Below are 26187 nucleotides of genomic sequence, written 5' to 3' on the forward strand. Positions count from 1 at the left end.
GACTTTACAGAACAGCCATGTGGTCTTAGCTTTGAAACATTAGGTATACAATGAAGACAACTTAAATTTCTATTAAGTATTTAACACTTATTTCATGCAAAAGTCATATGGTCCCCACTCCCCCAAATATCACTCAGCAGTGATATGGGTTGGACAGTTGCTCAAGCAGTATGAACTTGGCTCGAAACTATGTCTGTCTCTTAAATCCTGTAGTTATTTAGTAATTTTAAGATTGTGTGTGTGTGTGTGTGTGTGTGTGTGTGTGTGTGAGAGAGAGAGAGAGAGAGAGAGAGAGAGAGAGACCTTACCATTTATAGTTGCAAATACTTTTACATTTAAAACCTTGGAGTTTAAATCAAACTAACGTGTGTGCTTGGATTTGCAACAAATCAACGTCAAAGTGGCAATTCAGTAGCTACCATATCTTGTTCAATTTTCCACCTCAAGTTGTCTATATTCTACAAGACACCCAACTTAAAAATTTATTTGTGTGTGTGTGTGTATGTGTGTGTGCGTGTGTGCGTGCATGCCTAATGTTCTATATCTGCCAATGTCAATTTAGGCATTATTTAGAAACTTTCTGCTGTCTTTTTATTTTATGTGTGTAATCATGTTTGTATACAGATGTATACATTTACATCCGTATAAGTATAATAAGTATAGGCATGGATACATATTATATATTCAGTCACTGTGTTATTACTTATGTAAAGTTCTTCTAGAATAAGTATACAATTCTTGATGTTTGAGATTCATTTTAGAATTTTGAATGCAATAACTGTATTATCCTTATGTTGAAAGTCAGTTTAAATTCTAATTGATGTGGCAGAAGCTGAGAGATCTTGTCTTCAACTGTGTGCAGTAAAGAGTAACTGAACTGGAAGTGGAGTGAGGCTCTAAATCCTCAAAACCTGCCCCTCCCCCCTGTGACGTACTTCCGTATGTGGCGGACTTCCTCCAGTAAGGCTCCCCAAACAGCACCACAGCAGGGGAATGGCAGACTGAGAGGTAATGGGCTAGTAAGCTCATAGAGAATGTGGTGACCAGAATTCATTTTATTTTCAGTATCCTGAGGAGTCATTAGAGGATTTTAAGCTTAGGAAGGAGTGGTTTCGTTTTACTTGAGGAAAGAAAACTACCTTGCCTGGTTTGTGCCGAGTAAGTGGAAGGCGGAAATGGACGTGGAAATGAACACGGGATGCGGGGAGGGAGGCTGGGAGGTGCTTGCAGTAGATAAGTAGAGAAAGTACAGAAGCTTTTAGTGTAAAATACGATTTCTTCTAGAAAGAAAGAGGTGGAGCACAACTCAGCTGTCTTTTAGTTAGTCTTCAGTACAGTTTGGGGCTGGGATATAATTTTCCAAGGCCATGCATGACTTTGCGCATTTGCTGGTGTGTGATAATCTTAGCTTTAGACCTCTGCGCATCCATCTGTCATGTCCCTTTGCTCTCGCCGTACTGGAACTGTTGCTCATGAATGAAGTCTGAACTCTCAAAACCTCGTTTAAAAATTATTAGTTTGTCTTAAAAACTAGTTTACAAAATAACAGGCTTCATATGACATTTTCATAGATATTTCATTTTGAAAGCCCATTTTTTCAACGAGTGTGTCCAAAAGTCACCAAGATTGGTTTGTCTGCCCAATAAACTCTCATTTGCGTCCAGGTTTATGGATATTATCGCTAAAATTGTTTTTTTCCTTTATTTCTATTTTTTTCTCATTGACTTATTTATTTATTTGTGTGTGGGGTGTGGTGGTCTCCTTCCACCATGTGGATTCTGGGGATCAAACTCAGGTTGCTGATATTGGCAACAATTGCTCTTATTCACTGGTCCATTTTGCTTGCCCCGCTTTTTCTTTTTAAAACAGGGTTTCATTCCTACCTATCTAGAACTCATTGTAAAGACAAAGATGACCTGGAGCTTGAAGCAATTCTCCTGCCTTTGTCTTCCAATTGCTAAGATAAACAGGTTTATATTATTTGCCTATCCCAGCTGTAAATATTTGCTGATGTTGATCTGTTTGAAACAGACTCTCACGTAGTCCAGGTTGGCCTCAAATGTGCCCTGTCGCCAAGGATGCTGTGTGCGGCGGAGATTCTGGCGGCAGTGTGTTTCTGTCTGTGTGGGCTTCTACTTCCCCTACTGGATCTAAGCTCCTAGATGCAGAAACACTGGTCTTTCACAGTCACTTCCTCCTTTGGACCCTGAATTAAACTAACTTTTTTGTTACACGAATAATTTGTAAATAATAATTTAGATATATTTGAGTTATCTAATTTTTAGGTTTTATATGAAAAATCCACTATAAGATTATATATGTCATTTTCTTTTCCTTACAGTTGGATATGTCTTTGTTGTTTGATATTACTTTTGAGTTCTTGAAGAAACTGCAAGTTCAAAACCAGTGTGGTCTACACAGTGAATGTGAGCCTAACCTGGGCTACATGGTGGGACCTTGTCTCAAAAAACAAAACCAAGCCACATTAGAGTGCAAATTAGGGTTTTCTTGTGTACTGCTGAATTGTAAGCTAGCCAGGCCAACTCGATAAGGGATCAGATGATTTCTCATGCACACCAGCTGAACCACACCAGCGGGAAGCCACCGCTAGGGCTTGAACCCAGGGCCTTGATCACACTGGCCAAGTGCTGTGCCACTGAACTCCATACCTGACCTGAAGTGGGAACCCTTTGCAAGCCTCCCTGACACTGCCCTCCCTCCCAGCCGCTGGCTGCTGGCTTTGCTGCACAAAGGCAGGTTCCCTAGGTTCTAGGCATAGCTTCTATAAGTCTGAGATGAGGTCTGAGGACACTCCTGGTGACTGGTGGTTTGTGGACATTCATCCAAGTAAGGAAGAGATTGTGTCCTCCTTTTTTTTCCACTCTTTGTGATGCTGAGGCTTGAACTTGGGGCCCTGTGCTCTGTCCCCGGGCTACACCCCACCCTCCAGTTCCTTTTTCTCCAGTTGCCCATGGCCTTTCCTTTCCCTTGCTTGTGCATGGCTTGTTGAGGTTGAGTAGCTCCAGGTTGAGGCCTGGAGCCGTCAGACTGTGTGGTTGGTCAGTACTGACTGTGTTCTGAGCCCCTTGCTGTGTGGTAGAAGCCACCTGTGTGGCTTTCTGCTGTTTCCGTTTCTATGCACAGACAGATGGCTTTCCCTCTGTAGATAATAGATTGCTCTCTGGCTGTCCTTCCCATCAGTTCTCCTGCTCCTCATCCCTCCACACTCTACATGCTTGTCAAAAATATTTCTATCGTCTCATAAAATTTCACTGGTGAGATTACACTGTCTTTATTTCCTTACTGCTCTTTTTGTTCCTGTTCATTTGATTCCACAGTATACTGCCACCAGGAAATACTGCAACACTATAAAACACCCAAACTATGAAGCCTTCACATGCTCCTACACAGGGACATCTTCTGTGTGCAAACAGTGTCTTTTGACTTCCTTGGAGGTTGGTTTGATCTGTTCCCTGTGACTTTCCAATGAGTTTTTTCCTGGTTGTTTTCCACCAAGGTATAATTTACAACTGATACTATTTCTGCTGTCTTACACTCAGTTTGTTTTGGCATGCTATGGGGCCATGGAATCACCAGCACAGTTCAGAGAGCACCCATCACCCCAGAAAGTTCCCTTGAGTCTCCTGCTAACACTTGCTTCCCTCTCAGGCCTTGGCAACAGACAATCTATTTTCAGTCTCTATTGCTTTGCCTTTCTAGAATGGAATTATACCTAATGTGTGAGTCTAGCTTCTTTTGCGTAGCAAGCTGCATTTGATTCATATATGTAGGTCCTAAGGTTGTACGTGGTTTTTCTTTTTTACTGTTGAGTAGTATTCCATTATGTGCACCTATCGTGGTGGTGGTGATGAGTGTGTGTGTTCACGTGCGTGCGTACGCTTGGCAGGACTTTGTACTTATAGCTCAGGCTGGTTCCTTTAAAAATTAGAAGACTTACATTTACTTATTTTATGGTTGTACATGCCATGGTATACATGTGGAGATCATATAGGACAGTTCGTAGGATCTGGTTCTCTTCTGTGTATTCTTTGTGATCAAGGATATAATGTTAATAGCATTCCTTGTGGGGATGTGTACGTTTCTTTATCTGTATGAGTGCACCTTTGTGCACTGAAGATCTTACCAAGGGCCTCATGCATGCTACACAAGTGCCCTGCCATTGAGCCACATCCCCAAACCCTGGCATCCTTGACTTCTGTCTGAGATGAAGCTCACACAGCTTGAAGTTGGATAACTGAAGTGTGTGACAGCTTGGTCTGCCTCAGTCCAGAGAGAGAAACCATAACCAATACGAATGGTACTACCCAACATACGTGATCCACAGTGTGCACAGCTTGTCAGCTACGCCAGAAAGCTTCCGGGGTCATTTTCCTTGGCACTGATCTCCATTAAAGACGAGGCTCTGGAAGCCCAGCAGTGGTCAAGCACATGCCATTTCCTGATGCTGGCTTTGCCTCATTGGTTCTCGCTATATCTAGAAACAATTTAAACTTGAATTTAGTTCTTGCATTAGAAAAGAAATTCTAAAAGCTGAGGATAGGTTAATTTTATGTCAACTCCTCTCAGCTGTCCATTCATTCAGTTTTTGGGGAATTAGGGACTGTCTAGGACTTCATACATGCTGAGCAAATGTACCATTGGCCTGCGTGCATAGATAACCTTCTCCCCATTCTTATTATTTTGAGGCAAAGTTGCCCAGGTTGGTCTTGAATTTTCTATGTGGCCTACACTGAACTTAAACTCATTATTCCTCTGCCTCAGTCTCTCAAGTAGTCAGGATTATGGGTCTGTATCCCCAGATCAACTGTGTTTTTAATAAACATTTAAAAATATTATTATTACTATTATTTGGTGTTTCAAGACAGGGTTTCTCTGTGTAACAGTCCTAGCTGTCCTGGAACTAGTGCTTCTAGGCCAGGCTGGCCTCGAACTCATAGCGATCCGCCTGCCTCTGTCTCCCAACTACTGGGATTAAAGGCGTGTGCCACCACTGCCTGTGTAATTCAACATTTTGTTATTTACATTAGTTTCAAATATTGTATTTTTCCCCCAAAGTCTTCATTTTAAAAGAAAATTTTCAAGAAGACCCTTTGAGTACATTCAGAGCTGAGTGTTTGATTCATTTTGTTACTCACCCTTTAATAGATGCAAGTTATGGTAGGAAATTCCTAGTTTATAAAAGGCAGACAAGCTGACATTTCTTTTTGTTCTTCTTTCATTCAGGTGTTTGCTTCAGAATGGTAAGTGAGACCTGTCTTTTATTTTTATATCTTTTTTTTTAAACTATTGATTTTAATCATAGAGGCATTTCCAACCCATTTCTAACCTACAGCTTATATCCTGTTCTTGGCAGCTGATGATATTTTTCTTAAAATTACTGATTGTGATTTCTATGAAAACTGTCTTTAAGGTTTTCTTACGTTTCCTATATTTTATTATTTATGGAACTCCTATGAATTCCAAGCGTACTATGTACTGTTACCTGCTCACTATTTGAGGCTTCTGGTTGCTGACTCCACGAGTCCCACCATGTCCCCATCAGTCAAGTCCCTCTGTATTTTGGATAACTCTGTCCTTAAGAGTTCATTGCCCCAATTTTTACTGTGTTCTTGATTTTCAGTCTAGCTCCTGAATTTGTTCATAGCCAACTATATAGCAGAACCATCTAACTATGCACTAGCCCCCGGACCACTGTGTCTAGGCCAGTGTTCTTGCTGGTTTGATTTTATTAGTAAAATTGTGTCTGTTTTATTGGAATTTTAGAAATGATTCAGTACCCGTTCCTGCCTGTACGTATTTTATGTTGATCACAAACTTTTAAATCAGTGATCGAGAATCCTGGGTTCATCAGCCTATGAAGCCCAGATTAACAATGTAAATGATCATTAATGGATGTGAGGGAAAGCAATTGGATTGTATGTAGTAGAAACTATTGAAGCAGTTCTCACTGTTGGTCTATTTTCTCTGATTGCACCGATCTTACAAATAGTGGTGTGACCATAGGTCCACTATGCAAGCACATAGACTGTACTTTATGCGTGTTTTGCCTGCATGCATGTCTGTGTACCACTTGCATATTTAGTACCCACAGAGGCCAGATAGGGCATTGGATCTCCTGGAACCAGAGTTATAGATGGTTATAAGCATCCACGTGCGTGCTGGGAATTGAACCCTGGTCCTCTGCAAGAGCAGTAGATGCTTTTAACCACAGAGCTATCTCTGCAGTCCCAAAGACTATATTTTAGAAAACCAATGATGTCAGGTGAGAGGCTTGTGAATATTAGAGTTGTTTTATAAGTATGCACTTCTACTGATGCACTTGACCTCTTTTGTTTGTTTGTTTGTTTTCTGAAACCAGTACACAGAAGGAGAAGCTAAGAAAATGGGAGTGGTTGGCTGGGTGAAGAACACAAGCAAGGGCACCGTGATGGGTCAAGTGCAGGGTCCCGAAGAAAAGGTGAATTCCATGTGAGTAGTAAGACCAACAGTCTGTAACACTTATGAAGCTGTTCTGATATTTTGATGTTTCATTGGAAAATAGTGGTTCCAATGCCGGATTCCGCTCTCGTGACTCATAGCAAGGCTGGGGTAGTAAGCCACAGTCAGAGTGGCATTTCTCTGTTGGGAATAAACTTTCCTCTTGGGCAGGGTTCAAGAGCTGTGGCACTTCTTCCCAGTCTGTCCTCTCAAGTCTCCCCAACATGGAGTCCATGTCCAGGCCCCAAGTATTTATCTTTTCAAGTATTAGGATGGACCGCAGTGTCTGTAAGACGGTTCCTGACGTTCTTCATGTTGACTTCAAGGCAAAAGGATCGCCATCTCCTTTTTGTTTTGTAATAGTATGTTTACCTAATTGTAGTTTTAGTTTTACAGTGGTAGAATTGTTTAATGAATGGGATTGTTACCACAGTACAAGCCTTCACAGTCTAAAGGAGAGGGGACTCCGCAGTGAGGGTGACAGTGCGCAGTCTGCATGATACCGTTTTCAAAGGCTTTGACTTTCCAGCGTCACAGTTTCCACTGCTGTCTAGAATACTTACTTTTTTAATAACATAACTGACTTTCATTGAGCATTTGCAACACGTTGGGGATGAACTAACACATTGCATGAAATATTATATATAGTCTTTTCAACACAACCTATGAATTAGATACTAAATCATATTTTAATTACAAATTGTGGCGGAGCAAATGAATGCAGACAGATTATATAGATATATACAGCTTTAATAAGGAAATAGACTTACAGGACCACAGGTTCCCGCGGAGCACTGGAAAATCGGAGCAAAAGAAAAGGGCTGCTGGGCTCACGCCCGCCCAGCAGCTTTATCCGTAAACATTAGCCCGAGGCGAACACGCCCCCAATGGGTGGGGCTATGTCCCTACAACAAATTATCTTTTTTTTTTTTTTTTACTGTTTTCACACTCCGAAAGTAATATTTATTTTTGCTGTAATAAGCTTGATAACAGAATGTAGAGACAGGAAGGCGAAGCTCGTCACCACTCTTTCCTCTTTCCGTCTCCTGAATGGAGCCTGTCCCAACCCCCAACAGCTACCTCTTTTCCACAACATTTATGTGTACACTAAAAGTTATTATTTCACGTGGATGCGTGTTTTGTACGAAGGTATGTCTGTACATCATGTGCATTCCTGGTGTCCAAAGATTCCAAGGAGGGAGCAGATCTCCCGGAACTGGAGTTATGCATGGTTGTGAACCTCCACGTAAGTTCTGGGAATTGAATCTGGTTCTTCGGGAAGGATGGCCAGTGTTCCTAACCACTGAGCCATCTCTCTAGTCTCCTTGAAGTAGATATTATAATTCATATCTCATTGATTATTAACCACTGGAACTCTGGCACATTTTCAATAATATGCTTCCATTTGATAGGCATTTCTACAGTCAGTAAGTTTATAATGAATGAATTCTTAGTTTTCTAATTTATTTGTATATAGCTGTGTATTTGCATTTATCTGTAAAATTGTGTGCCCTTTCTTCATTAGTATTCTACTGTGAAAAGACACCAGGCCCAGAGTAACTCTTACAAATGGAAACATTTAATGGGGGACACACTTACAATTTCAGAGGTTGATGGGGAGCAGGCAGATGGTGCTGGAGAAGTAGCTGAGATCTGCATCCTGCTCTACGGGCAGCAGATAGAGATCCACTCGCCTGGCTTGAGCTGTCTCAGCGCCCACCCCCACTGTCAGTCTTCCTCCAACAAGGCCACCCCATCTCTGCCTTCTCATCCTTCCTCCTTCCACTGAGGACTGAACATGCGAATACGTGAGCCTATAGGGGCCTTTCTCATTAAAACTAAAACTTCACAGTCACCAACTTGAAAAGTGAGTCTAAAAGTGATCGCATATAAAATGTGAGTTAACAATTAACCATTAATGAACAGCAGGATGCTCATAAAACACAGAAACTTTGTGAGATACTGCACAGAACGGCAGGCGATTGTGACGTGGTTTAAGAGTGGAGACTGTGAGGAGGTGGAAGTTCAAGCCAATCATGTTGTGTTCCTCGTCCTCAGGGAAGCATGGATTTGATAAGTTGTCTAACCTAAGTGAAGTCATGTCACTGTCTTCCTCTTTAAAGCCGGCGCCGAGTGCCAGCAAGCTGGCCTGCAACCTCCTGTGCTGTGTCTCTGTTCCTCACAACCACACAGACAGACAGAATGGCAAAGACAGACATAGTTTGGCACATACACATTAATGATTTTTGAACAGGATTTGGTTTTTAACAATAAAACCATAGCATAGTTTCCTATATCACATTTTGTCACTTAAGATGCTTCTCAGAAAACTCTTCTGAGCCAAATGGTGTATATTCTTCTTCATGGCTGCTTTAACAATAATGTGTGCCATTATTTATTTCCTCATTGCTTCGAATGCTTGTTTTTGTTACTTGCTCTTTACAGTAGGAGGATGCTGCATCAACCTTGGATAGGTCTTTTTATTTTGTTTTTTGGGGTGGATTCCCAGGAGTGTGGTTTGTTGAGGTGTATTTGATGTAAAAACACTCACCAGACTCTGTAGTGGTTTCATTTCTGTTGTCATAAAGGGCCAACAAAAGCAGTGTACAGGAGACAGGGCTTGCTTTGGCTTGAAGTCCCAGAGGGTACCCAGACCATGTGTCGGGAGCACCCGGCAGCAGGACCGAGGACAAGTCGCATCAGTAGTCAGAAGTAAAGAGAGTGGGAAGTAGGCCAAGCTCTGTGACCTCAGTGCCCACCCGTGCTGATGTACGCCCTCCATCAAGGGTTCATCTCCTGAGCATAGCCACCCGCTGAGGACTATGGGAGACATTCCTCATTCAAAGCGCAGTGGACTGCTTTCAAAATTAGATGTAGAAATATGCACTTGCCCTCCTCATTCTGGTAGCAATTGCTTTTATTGTTTTATTTTTCTTTTATCTAATTAGCAGTGGAATGTGTTTTAATAATTTAATGGCGAAAGGTGCTTTAGCGGGTTGGAGCCAAGGGGTGGATGCAGCAGATCACACTTGAGAGAGGCTCATGGGGGTGGGGCAGAGGCAGCCTCTGAGCGCGAGTGGAAGGAAGGGGCTGGGAGAGAAGGCAGTGCTCTTTATAAGGGGACACAGGGAGGGCACATGACTTCTGGAGGGAGCGGCCATGGGTCACACCTTGGCTGCTGTCACTTGGTCCCCGAGGGCAGGCCAGTGTAAATGCTGAATGCTAAGTTATTATTTACATTGGTTACAGTTCTCTAATTAGTAATTGGCTGGAGCAGTATCATGCCTCTGGCTACACAGGTTGTTCTCACAAACCCCATTTTCCCGTTGTTTAATAGTCTCTTACCAATATTGAGGGCCTTTTGGTATACTGGTAATGGATACAGCCATAGAGGTAGCCTATTAACTTTGTCTATAATAGCTTTTGCAACAAAAATTATTTTTAACTTTTATGAGCTCAAATGTGGTCCTTTTTTTTTCTCATTGAGTAGCATGTTGTGCTGTGTCCTAGGTTTTTTCTCCCTAACTTTTGATGCTTTATTTATTATATTTAAGCATTTACTCCATCTGGAATTATTTTTTTATTCATATTTTTAGTGAAAGAACCATTTTCTACCAGGTGGGTAGCCAGCTGCGCCAGCATCACTTATTAACTAATTGTGCTTTATGCCCTTCAGTTGAGATATATTTTTGTCCTGTATTAGAATGTATAATGTAGCTCTTCCCCACTGACCTATTTATCTCCAGACCATGTCATTATAGATTTAATTACAGACACTTTGTAGCGTTTTTCTTTTCACTATTCTTCTTTGAAAAACTCTTTTAAAAGATTTATTTCCATTTTTTCATGAATGAGTTTTTTGCCTCCATGTAAGTCTATGTGACGCGTGCATGCAGTGCCCTCAGATGCCAGAAGGGAGCGCTGGACACCGTGGATCTGGAGTTACTGACTCTTGTCAGCTGCCATGTGGATTTGGGGAACCCAGCCTGAGTCCTCCCCAAGAGCAGCCAGTATTCCTTACCTGCTCAGGTGTTACTCCAGTTCCCAGTTTTTGTTTTAAACCTACTTTATTTTTTATTCCTTTCTTTTGCTTTTTTATATTTATCTTTTTTATTGATTCTTAGATTCTTCTCTCTAACAATATACTCTGACCACAATTTCCCCTCTTTCCACCCCTCTAAGCACTTCCCCCCCACTCTCCTCTCCCCCAGATCCACTCCCCCTGTACTATTTATTCTTCAGTAAGGAAATGACCTCCAAGAGATAACAGCCAAACAGGACAAAACAAGATACAGTCAGACAAGACAAAACCCTTTGTATCGAGGCTGGACAGGGCAACCCAATAGGAGGAAAGGAGTCTCAAAAGTAGGCCTATAAGTCAGAGATACATGTACTTCCGCTGCTAGGAGTTACACAAAAACACCAAACTAAGAGCCATAACGTGACTGGAGAACCTGTGGCAGACTCATGCAGGCCCTGTGATTGCTGCTTTGGTCTCTGGGAGCCCATGTGAGCCCTGCTCAGCTGATTCAGTGGGCCATGTTCTCCTGGTGTCCTCCATTCCCTCTGGCTCCTACAGTCTTTCCTCCTCCTCTTCCACCAGGGTGTCCAGATCTCCTAGGGAAGGAACCTGATGGAGACCTCCAATTTAGACTCTTTCTGCATATATAATATCTGGCTATGAATCTCTGCACCCACTCAAATCTGCTGCTGGAGAAAACCTCTCTTAAGACAATTGGGCGAGGCACTGATCTTTTAGTGTAGCAGAATATCATTAGGAATCATTTCATTGATTTTTTTCCCCAGTAGTATTTGGTTCTACCCGAGGCCTCTGGTCTATCCAGTCTTTTGTTCCTGGCCATCCAGGCTTTCTAGGGTATGGGCTCCCTCTCATGGCCTGGGCTTGAAGTTAAACTAAACATTGGTAGGCCACTCCCACAAGTTCTGCAACATGTCTTGCAGGCAGGACAGATTGTACCTGGATGGTTTTGTGACTGGGTTGGTTTTCAGGTTTCCCTTTTTGTAGCCTGCAGAGTATCTTCCCACACCAAAGATCCTGGAATGTAGGGGTGAAGGCACCACGTCTGCAGCATCTCAACCCGAGTTTAATGAGATGCGTGGAAGCTTCCCTCAGCAATAGGGCCCCACTTTCAGAGAGTGGCCCCCTGTCAGCATCAGTGTGGGTTGTTTAGGGGTCTCCATGGGACCTCCTTGACCAGCAACTCAACCTAATGCAATCCGGTCCCACCACTGGAACCTTGCATAGCTACAGAAGATGGCCAGTTCAGACTCTGGGTCCCCTATTACTAGGTACTTCGTGTAGGAAGTTAAGGCCTACAAGGCCAAGAGATGAGTCAACCTGGAGTCTGCCTGAGGGCCTAGCAACAGGCGCTGTCAGAGGGCTGATCATGCCTAGCCAATGAGGGGTGACAGATTGGAGCACAGCCTAGGTGCTGGGAAAAGGGTATATAAGGCTCCCCCATTGCTGAATAATAATTATTATATAAGAGGGTATATAAGTCTCTCCCAGAGACTGTGCCATTGACTCCGCACCTTCTCACCCCTCCCTTGAGTGATTCTTTAGGGTCCCCCTCATAGATTCCACTGTACTGGATATCCACATTGCCCCTCAAAGGCCCCTTAATTCCAGCTGTCTCCCTGCACTCCATCCTTCTCTTCCCCATCCAGCTGATCCCTCTCGCTCCCAGGCCTACCTGCCTCCAGTCCACCTACAGAACCTATTCTATTTCTCTTTCCCAGAGAGGCCCATGCTTCCCTGCCTATAGCCTTCCTCTTTACCCATCCTTTCTGTGTCTAGATTGTAACTTGATTATCATTCATTTAGCAGCTAATATCCATTTATAAGTGAATATATACCATATTTGTCTTTCTGGGTCTGGGTTACTTCACTCAGGATATTTTTCTGGGTGCATCCATTTGCCTGCAGATTTCATGATGTCATGTTTTTAAACTGTTGAGTGATACTACATTTTGTAAATGTACTACATTTTCTTTATCCATTCTTCACTTGAAGGACATCTAGGTTGTTTCCAGTTCCTATTTTAAATAAAGCCACAATGAACACAGTTAAGCAAGTGTCTTTGTAGTTGGTAGGAGTGTCTTTTGTGTATATGCCCAAGAGTGGCATGTCTGGGTCTTGAGGAAGATCAATTCCCAGTTTTCTGAGGAACAACCATATTGATTTTCACTATGGCTGTTTGCTCTCCCTCTAGCAATCCTCTCCAGCATGAGCTGTCACTTATGTAATTGATCTTAGGCATCTTGACACATATAAGATGGAATCCCAAAGTAGTTTTGATTTGCATTTCCCTAATGGATAAGGATGTTGAACATTTCTTTAAGCATTTCTCAGCCATTTGAGATTCCTCTATTGAGAAATCTCTGCTTAGATATGTACCCCATTTTTAATTAGGTTATTTTGTTTTTGAATATTTAGTTTCTTGAGTTCTTTATATATTTTGGATATTAGACCTGTACTGATGTGGAGTTGGTAAAAATCTTTCCATTCTGTAGGCTGCCTCTTTGTCCAATTGATGGTGTCCTTTGCCTTACAGAAGCATTTCAGTTGCATGAAATCTTATTTATTAATTATTGATCTTAGTGCCTGTGATTATGGTGTTCTGTTCAGGAAGTCTTCCCTGTGCCAATACATTCAAGACTATCCCTCACTTTTTGTTCTATCAGGTTCAGTGTATCATGTGTTATGTTGAGGTCTTTGGATAAACATAGGTCCATTTGCATTCTTCTATGTGCTGACATCCAGTTTGACCAGCACATTTTGTTGAAGATACTTTCTTTATTTCCAGTGTGTATTTCTGGATTCTTTACCAATAATCGGGTGTCCATAGGTGTGTGAATTTACGTCTGGGTGCTCTGTGGGATCCACAGGAGGCATGGATGGGCGGGGAGCTACAGCTGTTGTTGAATTGCAGCATTGGGGCAATGCTGAGAATTGGGTCAGGGGTAGAGAGAGTGGGAAAGGTCTGTGGGCAGTTTGTCTGGTGTTCTGGCAGGTGGTCTATGGTTGACCCGGGGGGGGGGGTGTCTACCTGAGTTGGCAGCTGGGACACAGGTGTGACCTGAAAAATCTCTTTCTTATGCACTTATCTGGAATTGTGTGTTGTGAGTGAATGGTGGAGGGGCTGCGTCCCGCCACCCGGCTAGCTTTAGACCTGAAATAATTACATAGAAACTGTATTCTTTTAAACACTGCCTGGCCCATTAGTTCCAGCCTCTTATTGGCTAGCTCTTACATATTGATCTAACCCATTTCTAATATTCTGTGTAGCACCACAAGCTGGCTTACCAGGAAAGATCTTAACCTGCGTCTGTGTCAGGTGGGGGAATCATGGCCACTCACTGACTCGGCTTCTTTCTCCCAGCATTCTGTTCTGTTTATTCCACCCACCTAGGGGTTGGCCTATCAAATGGGCCTAGGCAGTTTCTTTATTAATTAACCAATGAAAGCAACAGATTAGAAAGAAATCACTCCCACATCAATTGTGTTATCTTTACTTTTTAAAGAATTTCTGTCTCATGTATATGCTTATTTTGGTTTTGTTTTTTTGAGGCAGGGTTGCTCTGTTAAGGCCCGGCAGACCTGGCTATCCTGGCTCTTGCTTTGTAAACCAGGCTGACCTTGAACTCACAGAGATCTGCCTGCCTTTGCCTCCCAAAAGCTGGCATTGAAGGCATGCACCACCACCATAATTTATGTATGCATTATTTTAGAAGAGTTTAAAAAATTTATGAAGATAATATAGCTTCCATATATTCCTTACTAACACTTTTCATTGATATGCTATAGATGTTATAGTTAGTTAAATAATATTGACACATCTTAGGGGCTGAGGAGATAACTCAGTAAAATGCTTGTCAAGCAAGCATGAGGACCCCAGTTCAACCCTCAGAACCCTCATAAAAAATCTGGGCATAGTGACATGTGCTTCTAATGCCAATACTGGGTAGTAGGAACAGGTGGATCCCTGGACCTGCTGGCCAGCCAGCCTAGCCTACTTTGGGATATTTGTTCTTTGTTCAGGGTAAATATACTTTATCACATTGAGCTCTGATTGTTTCTGATCTTAAGGTTACAACATTGATGTCAGGAATTGTATTTCAGGGTTCTCTGAAAGAACAGAACTGACACAATGAATATATATTAAAAGGGAATTATTGCATTTGTCTGGAGATTTGGTTTGGAGAGTTCAACAATAACTCTCACCAGATAGGCTGAGAACCTGATAGCTGACCCTAATTTGGCTTTGAAAGTCTGGACGGTTCCTGGAGAGTTGCTCATATTCATGCTGGATGGCCAAATATAGGTCCCAAGTTCAGTGGGAGATGCAACAGCAGCAACAACAGCAAGATAAATGAGCTTACCAGCAAGAGTAAAGGCAAGTAGGCAAAAGCAAAGCTTTGTCTGGGCTGCCACTAGAGGGAGCAGCTCACATTTAGAGTGGGTCATCCCACTTGAATCATCTAATCAAAAAAAAAAAAAAAAAGAAAGAAAGAAATCCCTTGCAGCCAACATTCAGGCAGTCAGTGGTGGCACAGCCTTTAATCCCAGCACTCAGGAAGGAGAGGCAGACGGGTCTCTGTGAGTTCACAGCTAGTCTGGTCTACAGAGTGAGTGCCAGGAGTACACAGAGAAAGCATCTCAAAAAACAAAAACAAAAAGAACACAAAAATCCTCACAGGAATGCCAAACAGCTTGCTTGCCTTTTAGTCGATTCCAGATTCAGTCAAGTAGCAGACAAGAGAAATGAACTGGGAGGGAATTGATGGGCAAAGAGAAACTACTTGAAACTGTTCTTTCATTGGATTTTGGCTCTGAAGAACAGCTTGGCCAAGCCATGTTTGGAGCCAGTGCAGAGGGAAGGGACAGGAGAGGGATTATATGGGCTAGTACCAATCGGTGTCTCCGCTGAAGGGAAGTCGGGAGAGGCGGTTCTCACGGACACCCCGTCTAGAGGTTCTGTAACTCACATCATCCAGTGTTTGCTAGGTGGCACTCATCCAGACTTCTGGAATGTCATCAGAATGTTAGATATTTTGATAATATCATGCCTCCCCTAATTTTTAATATAGTTTCTTCTTGGACCTTGGTCTTCCCGCAGGGCAGGGAATTTGGACTGCTCTTCAGTATCGAGAGGGAGGGGGAATGGAGTGGGGGGAGGAGAAGAGGAGTGGGGATAGGGGGAGGGAAGTGGGGGGAGGGCAATATTTGGGAGGAGGGGAGGGAAATGGGAAATGGGGAGCAGGTGGAAATTTTAATTAAAAAAGAATAAAAATAAATAAATAAGTAAAAAAAAATATAGTTTCTTCTTAGTGTCTGCCTATATGCAAAGAACAGAGCAGTGAACCAAATGCCTATTATCCCGTTTCAGTAACAGCTCACTTTCGACATCTTGTCTCATCTCCAACATCTATTTATTTGTATTTATTTTTAAAATAGGGTCTCTCTATGTAGCCTTGGCTGTCCTGGAACTTGCTATGTAAACCAGCCTGGCCTTAAACTCACAGAGATCTGCTTACCTCTGCCTCCCAAGTGCTGTACCACACTTGCCCCTTTCATTATTTATGCATTTAAAAAATTATTTATTTGTGTGTGTGTTTGAGTATGGGGGTGCTTTTGTGCCCTGCATGTGGAGGTCAGAGGACAAATTGCACAGGTCAGTTCTGCCCTTTCGTTGTACGTTCCAGGGACTGAACTCGGGTTTCCAGGCCTGTACTGCAAGCACTCTTACCATTGAACCAGCTCACTGACTCTACACTTTCTTTTCCTTTTGTTATTGTTAGAGTATGTTGTAGTTAGGGTTTCTATTGCTGTGAAGAGACACCAGGAACACGGCAACTTCATAAAGGAAAACATTTAACTGGGGAGCTCACTTACAGTTCCATCATCACCATGACGGGAGCCTGACACCATGCAAGCAAACATGGTGCTGGAGGAGTGCCTGAGAGTCCTACGTCCTGTAGACAACAGGAAGTCGACTGAGACACTGGGCCGTATTCTGAGCATAGGAAACCTCAAAGCCCGCCCCCACAGTGACACACTTCTCCAACAAGGCCGTACCCACTCCAATAAAGTCACACCGCCTAATAGTGCCACTCATTATGAGATTATGGGGCCAATTACATTCAAACTACCACCAAGTATTTATGACAAATCTATATCATCATATTTTCTACCAGTAAATTTTGGTGAATAATTCCAAACTGGCAATATTTTATAAAAATTTAATCTATAGAACAATTTTATATTGTTTCATTTATATTTTATTATTTCTCTAACAGAAAATCTGCTTACCGTCAATACATAGTCTAAGCCCCACAGCAGATCTGCCTTGCAGTGCCAGAGTGCAACACAGGACTTGTCAGTCCTGGAGCCCAGAGGCCTGTCTGTTCTGGCGTCTGGGTCAAGGTCACTTGGACAGTTTTGCCCTGGGGCCTGCCCCTGTCTGAAGAGCAGCCTTTCTTAATCTTGAATGTTTGTCTTTGTTGTTTTAGCTCCTTGTTTTGTAGAGATATAATTCTCCATATGTGAAAAGAATTCTTTCAAGGAAAGACAGACAAGAGACAAAAGGTCATATCTATATGGTTCCTCGCCCCTATGCTTGATTGACTGATAGAGTCATACAATTCTACAGGCTGACAAGTTGGCTCAGGGTCAAGGCACCTGCCACCAAACGTGGTGTCCTGGCTTTGATCTCTGAAATCCACACTGTGAATGAATCACCTGCTCAGAATTTTGAATATATCACGTCATAACTTGTAATGTTGTTTTTTGAGACTTGATGTTATTGGAAACCAAAAGGCGAGAATCGGAAGTGTTCCTTCTGCTTAGAAGCTTGCTAGGTGTCAGTGTATCCCCCTTTCCCACGGTATCATGTCATCTGCTCCTGGACAGCTTTCCAGTTCTTTAAACGCTGGACTCTGGGAGGAGGAGGATGGTATGTGTGCATGCGTGTATACAACAGTTATACACGTTTACAGGGTATGTTGTGAAGGTTCAGTGTGTGCAAAGAGCGTAATGACCAGATCGAGGTGACTGGTGTATCTATGATGTAAAGTAATCATTTACCATTTCTTTGTATGTGGCAAAAACATAAAATCCTTGCTACTAGCTATATTGAAATATACAACCAACAATCAATTGTCGTTATCTTAGAATATTAGAAAATAATTCTTCTTTCCAGCCATACCCCTGTACCTCCTCTTTAACCACTTTTCCTAACCATTCATTTTCCACACTAGTCTATTTTCTACTTTAAAATATTTATTTACTTCTTTTGTGTATGCTTGCAAGCATGTGGACATGCCCGGGCCGTGACATGAATGTGGCTACCAGAAGACAACGTCTAGGAGCCAGTCCTCTCCTTCTCCCCTGTTGGTGCTCAGCCTTGGCAGCAGACAACTCTATCCACTGAGCCATCTCACCACCCTTTCTTCCATAAAATCAACTTTTCAGCTTCCATATATGTCTGATCATATGATATTTGTCCTTTTTCACTTAGCATCCTGCAATCCTGTCCATGCTGCTGTGAGCGGCAGCATTTTATTTCATTTTTACAGCTGAATAGTGAATATTTTTACAGCATTCCATGGTGAATATGTAGGGTCTTTTCTTTATCCGTTCACTGGGTTGCAGACACTTGGTTTTGTTTCTTGGCTGTGTGAAGGGTGCTGCTGCTGCAGAGAGCATGGGCGTGCAGACAGCCACGTAACACAGCGGGCCACTTCCTCCTGATGCGCAGTCTGCAGCAGGATTGTCTCCAGCTCTAGCTTTCTTTGTAGGGTGCTGCCTGACTCATGTTCTCACCAGCAGTGTAGAGGAGTGCCCACGAGAGACTTCTTTTCTTCCAGAGGCTTTCTTTTCTTCCACTCTCTCCTCTTGGCACTCATCTTCAGAACCTCTGTGTGGACCTGATGCCTTGGTCTTCAGCTTTACCTGCCCAGTGAGCAGCATTATTTCGGGCAGAGCCTGGAATCTGTGCTCTTGTCTTCCCATTGCTGTGTTTGCTCCCACTCTGTGAATTAACTGTTCCTGTCTCATGGCATGCTTTTTTTCCTTTTTTTAAAAAAGGTACTAGTGTGTTTTGTTTTGTTTTGTTTTGTTTTGTTTTCCTGAAAATGTCATCACTTTTTACAATGTTTCTGTTTCCTCTCTCCCTTTGCTTTTTTCTCTTTCTTTTGTTCTGCTTCTCTTAGTCATGGCCCAGGCTTCTCCTACAATCATATTTTCAGTAACTTAATCACACATAAAAAGCAGGCATATGTAAACAGGCCTTTAAGGAAACTTCCAACATGTACTTGTAGACATGTGACCGTGGAGGATGGTGCCGGCTGGGTGGAGACTGGACCTCTCGGGGGACCTCCAACGGCAGGTGTCTCGGGCCTCCCAGTTCCGAGTCTGAGTGCCGGGATGTGCGATGCCTCGCACTTCAGGTTCTGTGGATGCGTAGGCGGAAGTGTCCTTGGTCTTGCTGTGTAAAACAACTCCTCCAGCTGCTTTTCTGCTGACTAACTGTTGAAATCTCTTGTTAAGATTATAGTTTTGTATCATCTAGCAGTGGTTTAAACTTTAGGTTAGTAAACTATGCTTGAAAGAGATAAATCCCCTGAGTTCATTTACCTCATTAGAGTGAAGCCTAGAGGTATATGGTTATTTTGTTCAGTAGCCAAGCAATTTCAAGACCAACATGTCTGTAACTGACTTAGTCTTTACCCCTTGACCAGAAAGGTAAAAGTGATGTTCTGTCCACCTTTGTGGGGACAAAGGCAAGAAAAGCACAGGTTGTACTACTTTCCCTAGACCACTCCCAAAGTCTTTTGTTTCATTGTCCGATGTAGGGCCTTGTGGTTACTCCTTGATGGACTACAAGGAAAACTAGGCCATTGTTGTGAATTCTGATGCTCTGAACAGAATTGGTATCCTCTTAAGCAGGCAGAAGGAAAGGGGGATGGGCACTAAGCAGTTGGTGAACACTGTCTGTTACGTCACATTTCGACTCTGCCGTCCTTGTGAGATTTCAGGCAAAGGAGATAAACATGCCGTGTGTAGTTGTGCCGTGAAAATGAGGTGAGAAAGTCCACTGCAGCACTTTAGCACGACACCTGGCAGGTGCTCTCGTGGCAGTCGGACCAGCTGTCCACATATGCCAGCAGCTCCTGGCTGTTTCGGTTGTCGGCGGTCCGCATGCTTCATTAGGGTTACCCAGGAGGAGTTTGTGTGACGGCATCCAAGCAGGAAGAGGGCAACACTGGAGGACGGGAACTAAGCTTAACCAGCACCATTAACTGTGATGTTATCACAAATAAACACGTTTAGGTCTAACGGGATGAATTTATTCCTGTGGTAAGATGCACCAATTATCAGAAAATCAAAGCTCAGTAAGAGATGTTCTAGAAAGGCCATGCTTAGGTATGGTTGTTCATACTGCCCCATTGTGTTCTTGCTATTGAACAAGGAGTATCACTTTAAAACAAGGGCTACTTTGTAAGTTCTGTGGCTGTGAGGTACAGCAGTAGGGCTAAGCCATCTTTAGAGACAGAATTTGGTTTCTTCCCAAGGATGGGGCCATGACTTCAGAGAACTGGCTGTGGTTCCCATGGCCCAGCCGTGTTCTCACTAAAAAGCCTGCAGTCCTTGAAGGATGCACTGCAGATGCATGTTTGTTTCTTCTCCTTCTGAGTTTTATTTTCTCAGAGGGAAGTAAAAGGCTTTATTTTGAAAATTGCACTGTATGACTCTAATTGTATAACTGAATTCTGCCAACATTTTTGATAAGAACCATTTTGAATCTATTGTTTTATAAAACCTGGTTTTGGGAACAAAAAAATTTAAATTTCCTATTTTTATTAATAATTCTAAATTAATATACAGAGTTATGACAGTGGACATCAACTTTTTATTAAATACTTCTAAAATACATTTTTCTTAAACTCCAAATAGTAATTTTGTAAAATAAAGAACAGTTGTGTTTGAAGACAGTGAACCTAATTCTAAAATGAACACAACATCTTGGTTGGTACATGTCTCTCTCGCACACGTCAAAGGATTATCCTGCATTTGAGAGAACGATCAGATGGTTCTGGTGGTCTGGAGAGCTGCCCCCATAGCGGGGATGCTTGACAGCAAGGGGCTGTGGCTGGAGGAAAAGAAGTGTAACTTCCATCTGGGGTTGAAGAGCTCACACACAAAAAGGATCCTTGTCCCCTGTTGTTCCAGAAGACAGACATATTATTTGTCCCAATCACTGCATTTCCTGGTTTCAGTTCACTCTAGCAGACGAACTCCCTATAAAGCCGTCTAGTGGAAGAACCGTGTGGGTAACTAGTGGGCTGGGTCAGAGAGCGGCAGCCTCCAGCCTGGGCCCACCTGTGCCCTACTGCTTGTTTTGCGAGTAAAGATTTGCACAGCCGTAAACGTTTATTTATGTTTTGCTTATGGTTGCCGAAGCAGTCTAGATGACCATGTGACCTAAAATATTTACTATATATATGGCTTAATATAAAAGTTTTCTGACTCCTGTGCATGTATTTAGTGTAAAAGATCCAACCTATTCAAATATGTTTGCCTGGCTAACCTCCAGTATCCTGTTCAGCTAGGATTCTGTACAAAATACATGCACTTACATGTGTTCCCAGTTGAAACAAAAATTAGAATGTCAGTAGTCACCAGTGAAATTGTATGGACCTCTTCCATGGACAAAGTCAGTGGTCACCAGGGAAATTGTATGGACCTCTTCCATGGACATGCAGCATTTGTATAAAATACTTAACAGAAACAGTTGCTGCTTTAACTAGCGTATGGCATTGTTTTGAGTTTCTAGCTGCTGCAAAGGTAGATTGGAATGAAGCAATAGAATTTTTGGACAATTAGGTGGTGTGTAATTCAGTTATTTAACATTTTTAAAAGAATCTTTTCAGCCATGTGGTAATGCACACCTTTAATCCCAGCACTCAGGAGGCAGAGGCAGGTGGATCTCTGTGAGTTTGGCCCTGCTAGGGCTACAGAGCACAGGACAGCCAGAGCTACACATAGAAACCTTGTCTTGAAAAACCAACAAAACAAAATAAAACAAACCCAAAGCTTTTCTCTGGAAGACTGTTTATGGTATGAGTCTCTTTGTAACTAAAGATGCTAATTTCTCTAGGCTTTTTTTTTTGTTTGAGAGAATCTCAAAGCACTTTACTAACATTATTTTTTTTTTATAATTTTCTATCAAGGTTTTTGGTTTTTTTCCCAGACAAATAGGTGGGTTTTTAAGATGTTCCATTGGCTGTTTACTGAAAATATAGATAATTTGGATATTTTATTGTGGAATTGCTAGTCACCAAGGAGCAGTAAATCTTTCAATTGAAGTATGCAATTGTGTTTCTATGTGTGTTCACATGGGCATGGGTGCCCTTGGAGGCCAAAGGAGGGTGTCAGTTCCCCAGGAACTACTGAGTATGGGTGCTGGGAACTGAACTCAGGTCTTTGCAAGAATAGCAAGCTTGCTTTCCTGCTGAGCCATTTCTCCAGCCCTGCAACACTGAAAATGTTTCCTTCCTTCCTTCCTTCCTTCCTTCCTTCCTTCCTTCCTTCCTTCCTTCCTTCCTTCCTTCTCCTCCCCCCTCCTCCCTCCCTCCCTCCCTTTCCTCTCTCCTCCTCCTCCTTCCTTCCTCCTTCCCTCCCTCCTTTCCCTCCCTCCCTCCTCCTCCTCCTTCCTTCCTTCCTTCCTTTTTTCCTTCTTTCCTTCTTTTTTCTTCTTCCCTCCCTCCTTCCCTCCCTCCCTCTCTCCATCCTTCTTTCTTTCTCTCTCTCTCCCTCCCGTCCTTCATTTTTTTTCTTTCTTTGTATTTTTTTTTTTTTGGTTTGTTTTTGAGACAGGGTCTCACTATAGTCTTGGCTGGCCTAGAACTCACTGTATAGACCAGTCTGGCCTTTAACTCATAGAGAAATACCTACCTCTGCCTCCTGAGTGTTAGGACTAAAGGCATGTGCCACTACACATGGCCTTTTAAAAATTCATTGTTTTTATATTATAATTGTCTTTGGATGCATGTGTGTCAAGAGAAGACATGTTTACACTATGACATTTTTAAAAAAGATTTTTAAAAATTAGGTATGCATGTGTGCATGCACACATATGAAGCTTGGAGGCAACTTTTAGGAATTGGTGCTCTCCTCTGGTGGGTTCTCAGAACTCACCTCTGAGTGCCAGGCTTGTTTTTGCAGCACCAACTCCTAAAGGTTTGGGTGGAATGTTATGCAGATATCTGTTAAGTCCATTTGGGTCATGACATTTCTTAGTTCTGTTTCTCTGTTAAGTGTCTGTCTGACTGACATGTCCATTGACAAGAGTGGAGTGTTGGAGTGTCCTGCTATTAGAGTGTGGGGTTTGATGTGTGATTTAAGCTTTAGTAATGTTTCTTTTTCATCTTGACGAATGTGAAGTGCCCTTCTCCATCTCCATTGATTTTAATTTGAAGTCTATTTTTGTTAGATACTAGGTTAACTACACCTGTTTGTATCTTAGGTCTATTTGATTGGTAAATCTTTTCCCAACCCTTTACTCTGAGGTAATGTGTGTCTTTGAGGTTAAGGTGTTTTTCTTGTATGCAATAGAAGGATGGATCCTGTTTTTGTATCCATTTTGTTAGCTTGTGTCTTTTTATAGGTGAATTGAATTAATTGATATTGAGAGATATTAATGACCAGTGATTGTTGATTCCTATTATTTTTCAGTGGTAATATTTGTATGTTTCCCTTCTTTGGGGTGTACTGGTGTGAGGTTATCTGTTGCCTGTGTTTCTACAGGTACAGCTAGCTTTCTTGGGTTGGAATTTTCCTTCTAGTACTTTCAGTAAGGTTGGTTTTGCAGATAGGTATTTTTTAAATCTAGTTTTGTCATGAAATATCTTGTTTGTTCCATCTATGGTGATTGAAAGCTTTGCTGGATATAGCAGTCTGGACTTGCATCCCTGGTCTCTTAGCGTCTGTAGCACATCTGTCCAGGACGTTCTGGCTTTCATGGTTTGCATTGAGAAGTTGGGTATAATTCTGATAGGTCTGCCTTTATATGTTACTTGTCCTTTTTCCTTTGCAGCTCTGAATATTATTTCTTTATTCTGTATGTTTTGATTATTATATGGTATGGGTGTTTGGTCAAAAGCAAGACCCCAATCCTCTAACACCCCTATATCCAAAGAGGCTGGAATGTAATGTTGAGTTGGAGGTGTCACCCCAGCCTGCTGGGTGCTTGGATTCCAACTCCCAACCTGCCAGGCACTGGCTCCTTCCAGGGGAGGATTGGGACCACTCCCACAGGGTATTTAGGGTTGCACTGGAAAGGGGAACACGGGTTTTGGGTTTGCATGTATGCTCCCTCTGTCTTCCCCTCACCATGCTCTCCTGGCCACCCGGGAGTGTGTCGTATATTAAACATGGGAATTTAATTTGGTTTAATCTGGTCTGATTGGAGTTCTTTTGTGTCAGTGGAGTGGCTCGTCTTAAGATTTTTTCTAACAATGCGGACCTTTTTTTTGGTCCAGTCTATTTGGTGTTTTGTAAGCTTGTACCTTCATAGGCATGTCCTTCTTTAGGTTGGGAAAGTTTTCTTCCGTGATTTTGTTGAGTATATTTTCTGTGCCTTTGAGCCGGAGTTCTTCTTCTATTCCTATTATTCCCTTAGTTTGTCCTTTTCATGGTGTCCCAGATTTCCTTGATGTTTTGTGTTAAGAATTTGTTGGATTTAACGTTTTCTTTGACTGATGAATCTATTTCCTTTATTGTATCTATTTCCTCTATTGTATGCCTGATATTCTATCTTCTATTTCTTGTATTCTGTTGGTTATGCTTGCATCTGTATTTCCTGCTTGTTTACCCAGATTTTCCATTCCCAGATTTCCCTTGGTTTGTGTTTTCTTTATTGCCTCTATTTCAGTTTTCAAGTCTTGCACTGTTTGCTTTACCTGTTTGATTGTTTTTTCTTGGTTTTCTTTAAGAGATTTATTGATTTCTTCCAGGTTTTTCTTTTTGTCTTTTCCTCCATTTCTTTAAGAGAATTTTTCATTTGCTCTTTAAGGGTCTCTATCATCTTCATAAAGTTGCATTTAAGGTCATTTTCTTCTGCTTCCTCTGGGTTAGGATGTCCAGATCTTCCTGTTGTATGACCACTGGGTTCTGGTGTTGTTGCCATGCTGCGTTTTAGGGTTTTGAATATATTCTTGCATTAGTGCCTACTCATCTCTTCCCCCGACTGATGCAGGCAGTGTCTTTGAGTCTTGGTCCAATCCTTGCAGACAGTGTCTGTGTCTCAGAGATCCTATCTTGGGCCGATTTTTGCAGTTGCTGTCTGTTCTGTGTCTGAGCGAGACACTTTTGGTCTGCTCTGTGCAGTTGCTGTTTGTGTCTCGGGGAGCTGCTGAGGTTTCCGTGGATCAGTGGGACTTGTAAATTCCAGTGCTCAAGGTCAAGGAGCAAGTTCAGGTGGGAATGTCATCTCTTGAGTCTGTCCCACGATGTCTCCATATTGCTTTAAACACCAGCTCAACTTCTAGATAATTTGCCTGAAGGTAATTCTTCATATAAATACATATGCCTGACTTTTAGAAGAAAATTCGATACCAGACAGTGTGATAAATGATGCAACTTTCCTTTATTCTTTTGTAGTTTAGAAAATTAGTGGGTTTTTTTGTTTGTTTACTTCTATTGTTTCTTTGTAGATTTCTCATCATGCGTTCTATTGATCTCCTTGGCTCCTTGCAAGCATTTGCCTTCTGCTGTCCTTGCAACCTCTCCCCACAAATCAAAACCAAAAGAAAGAAAAAAAACAAAACAAAACAAAACAAAGAAACAAATTAAAACCAAAAAAGAATCTTCGTGGAAGTTGTAGTGTGGTCTGTTGAGTCACACAGTTTGCCCCGTAGTTCATTCATCTTTGCTTGCATGTTCACTGCCACGGGGCATTGGTCTAGCTCAAGGCCTCTGGCCTCTGCCACACCACCGATGGTGGGCTCTCCCTGGGACTTCTCTTGGAAATCCTGTTGTTGTCCTATGTCCTGGAGATCCTGCTGTTTTGGATCGGTAGGTTCATCTCCTTCACATGCTCCAACAGTTCATAGGTTCAGTGGACACTGGGATGGGCCAACTCATAGCCCTGAATCTGGGCCTGGGTGGTAGCTGGGTTGGACAGCTCACTAGCTCTCCCTCATCCTCATTGATCAGATGAGCTCTCCAGCACCCCCTCAGCCAGCTCAGCCTGGAGCAAGGAGCAGGGCCAGCTCACCTGCTCTCAGGCCTTTGGATCCAGATCCCCTCATTGATATCACCGGGGCCAGCTCTACTGTTTTGCCCAGGCAAAGTGCTGGGCCCCCTCTTCTAAATGCTGTAGGGAGAACATGGGGGGTAGGAGTGGGGCCAGGGCCCCTGCTCTCACCCCCCAGGGCTGGCTCACCTGTGCCTCCAACAATTGGGTCAGCTTTAGTGTGCTGCACAGGTAGGGTGTAGGGCCCACTCTCCTGTGTGCTGCAGCTGGTGAGGGGCAGGGCTAGTTCTCTCACTCTTGAGACCCCAGGGCCAGCTCTCTTGCCTGCCACAGGTATCAAGGGCAGAGGGAGGAGAGCATCTTTCCCTTCCCCATGCCACCACATGGCAGATGAAGGCTCTCCTGCTCT

General features: G+C 42.7%; 1 protein-coding gene across 1 annotated transcript in view; it reads left to right on the top strand.

Annotated features, from left to right (window-relative positions):
* Acyp2 (acylphosphatase 2) overlaps positions 1–26187 on the top strand; it is a 157098-nt gene that overhangs the window by 15220 nt on the left and 115691 nt on the right. The window contains exons 2-3 of the mRNA XM_057773208.1: positions 5245–5261; positions 6380–6489. Of these exons, the coding sequence (XP_057629191.1) occupies positions 5245–5261; positions 6380–6489 (127 nt within the window). The remainder of the gene's footprint in view (positions 1–5244; positions 5262–6379; positions 6490–26187) is intronic.

Source organism: Chionomys nivalis, chromosome 6, assembly GCF_950005125.1.
Source record: "Chionomys nivalis chromosome 6, mChiNiv1.1, whole genome shotgun sequence".
Lineage (NCBI taxonomy): Eukaryota > Metazoa > Chordata > Mammalia > Rodentia > Cricetidae > Chionomys > Chionomys nivalis.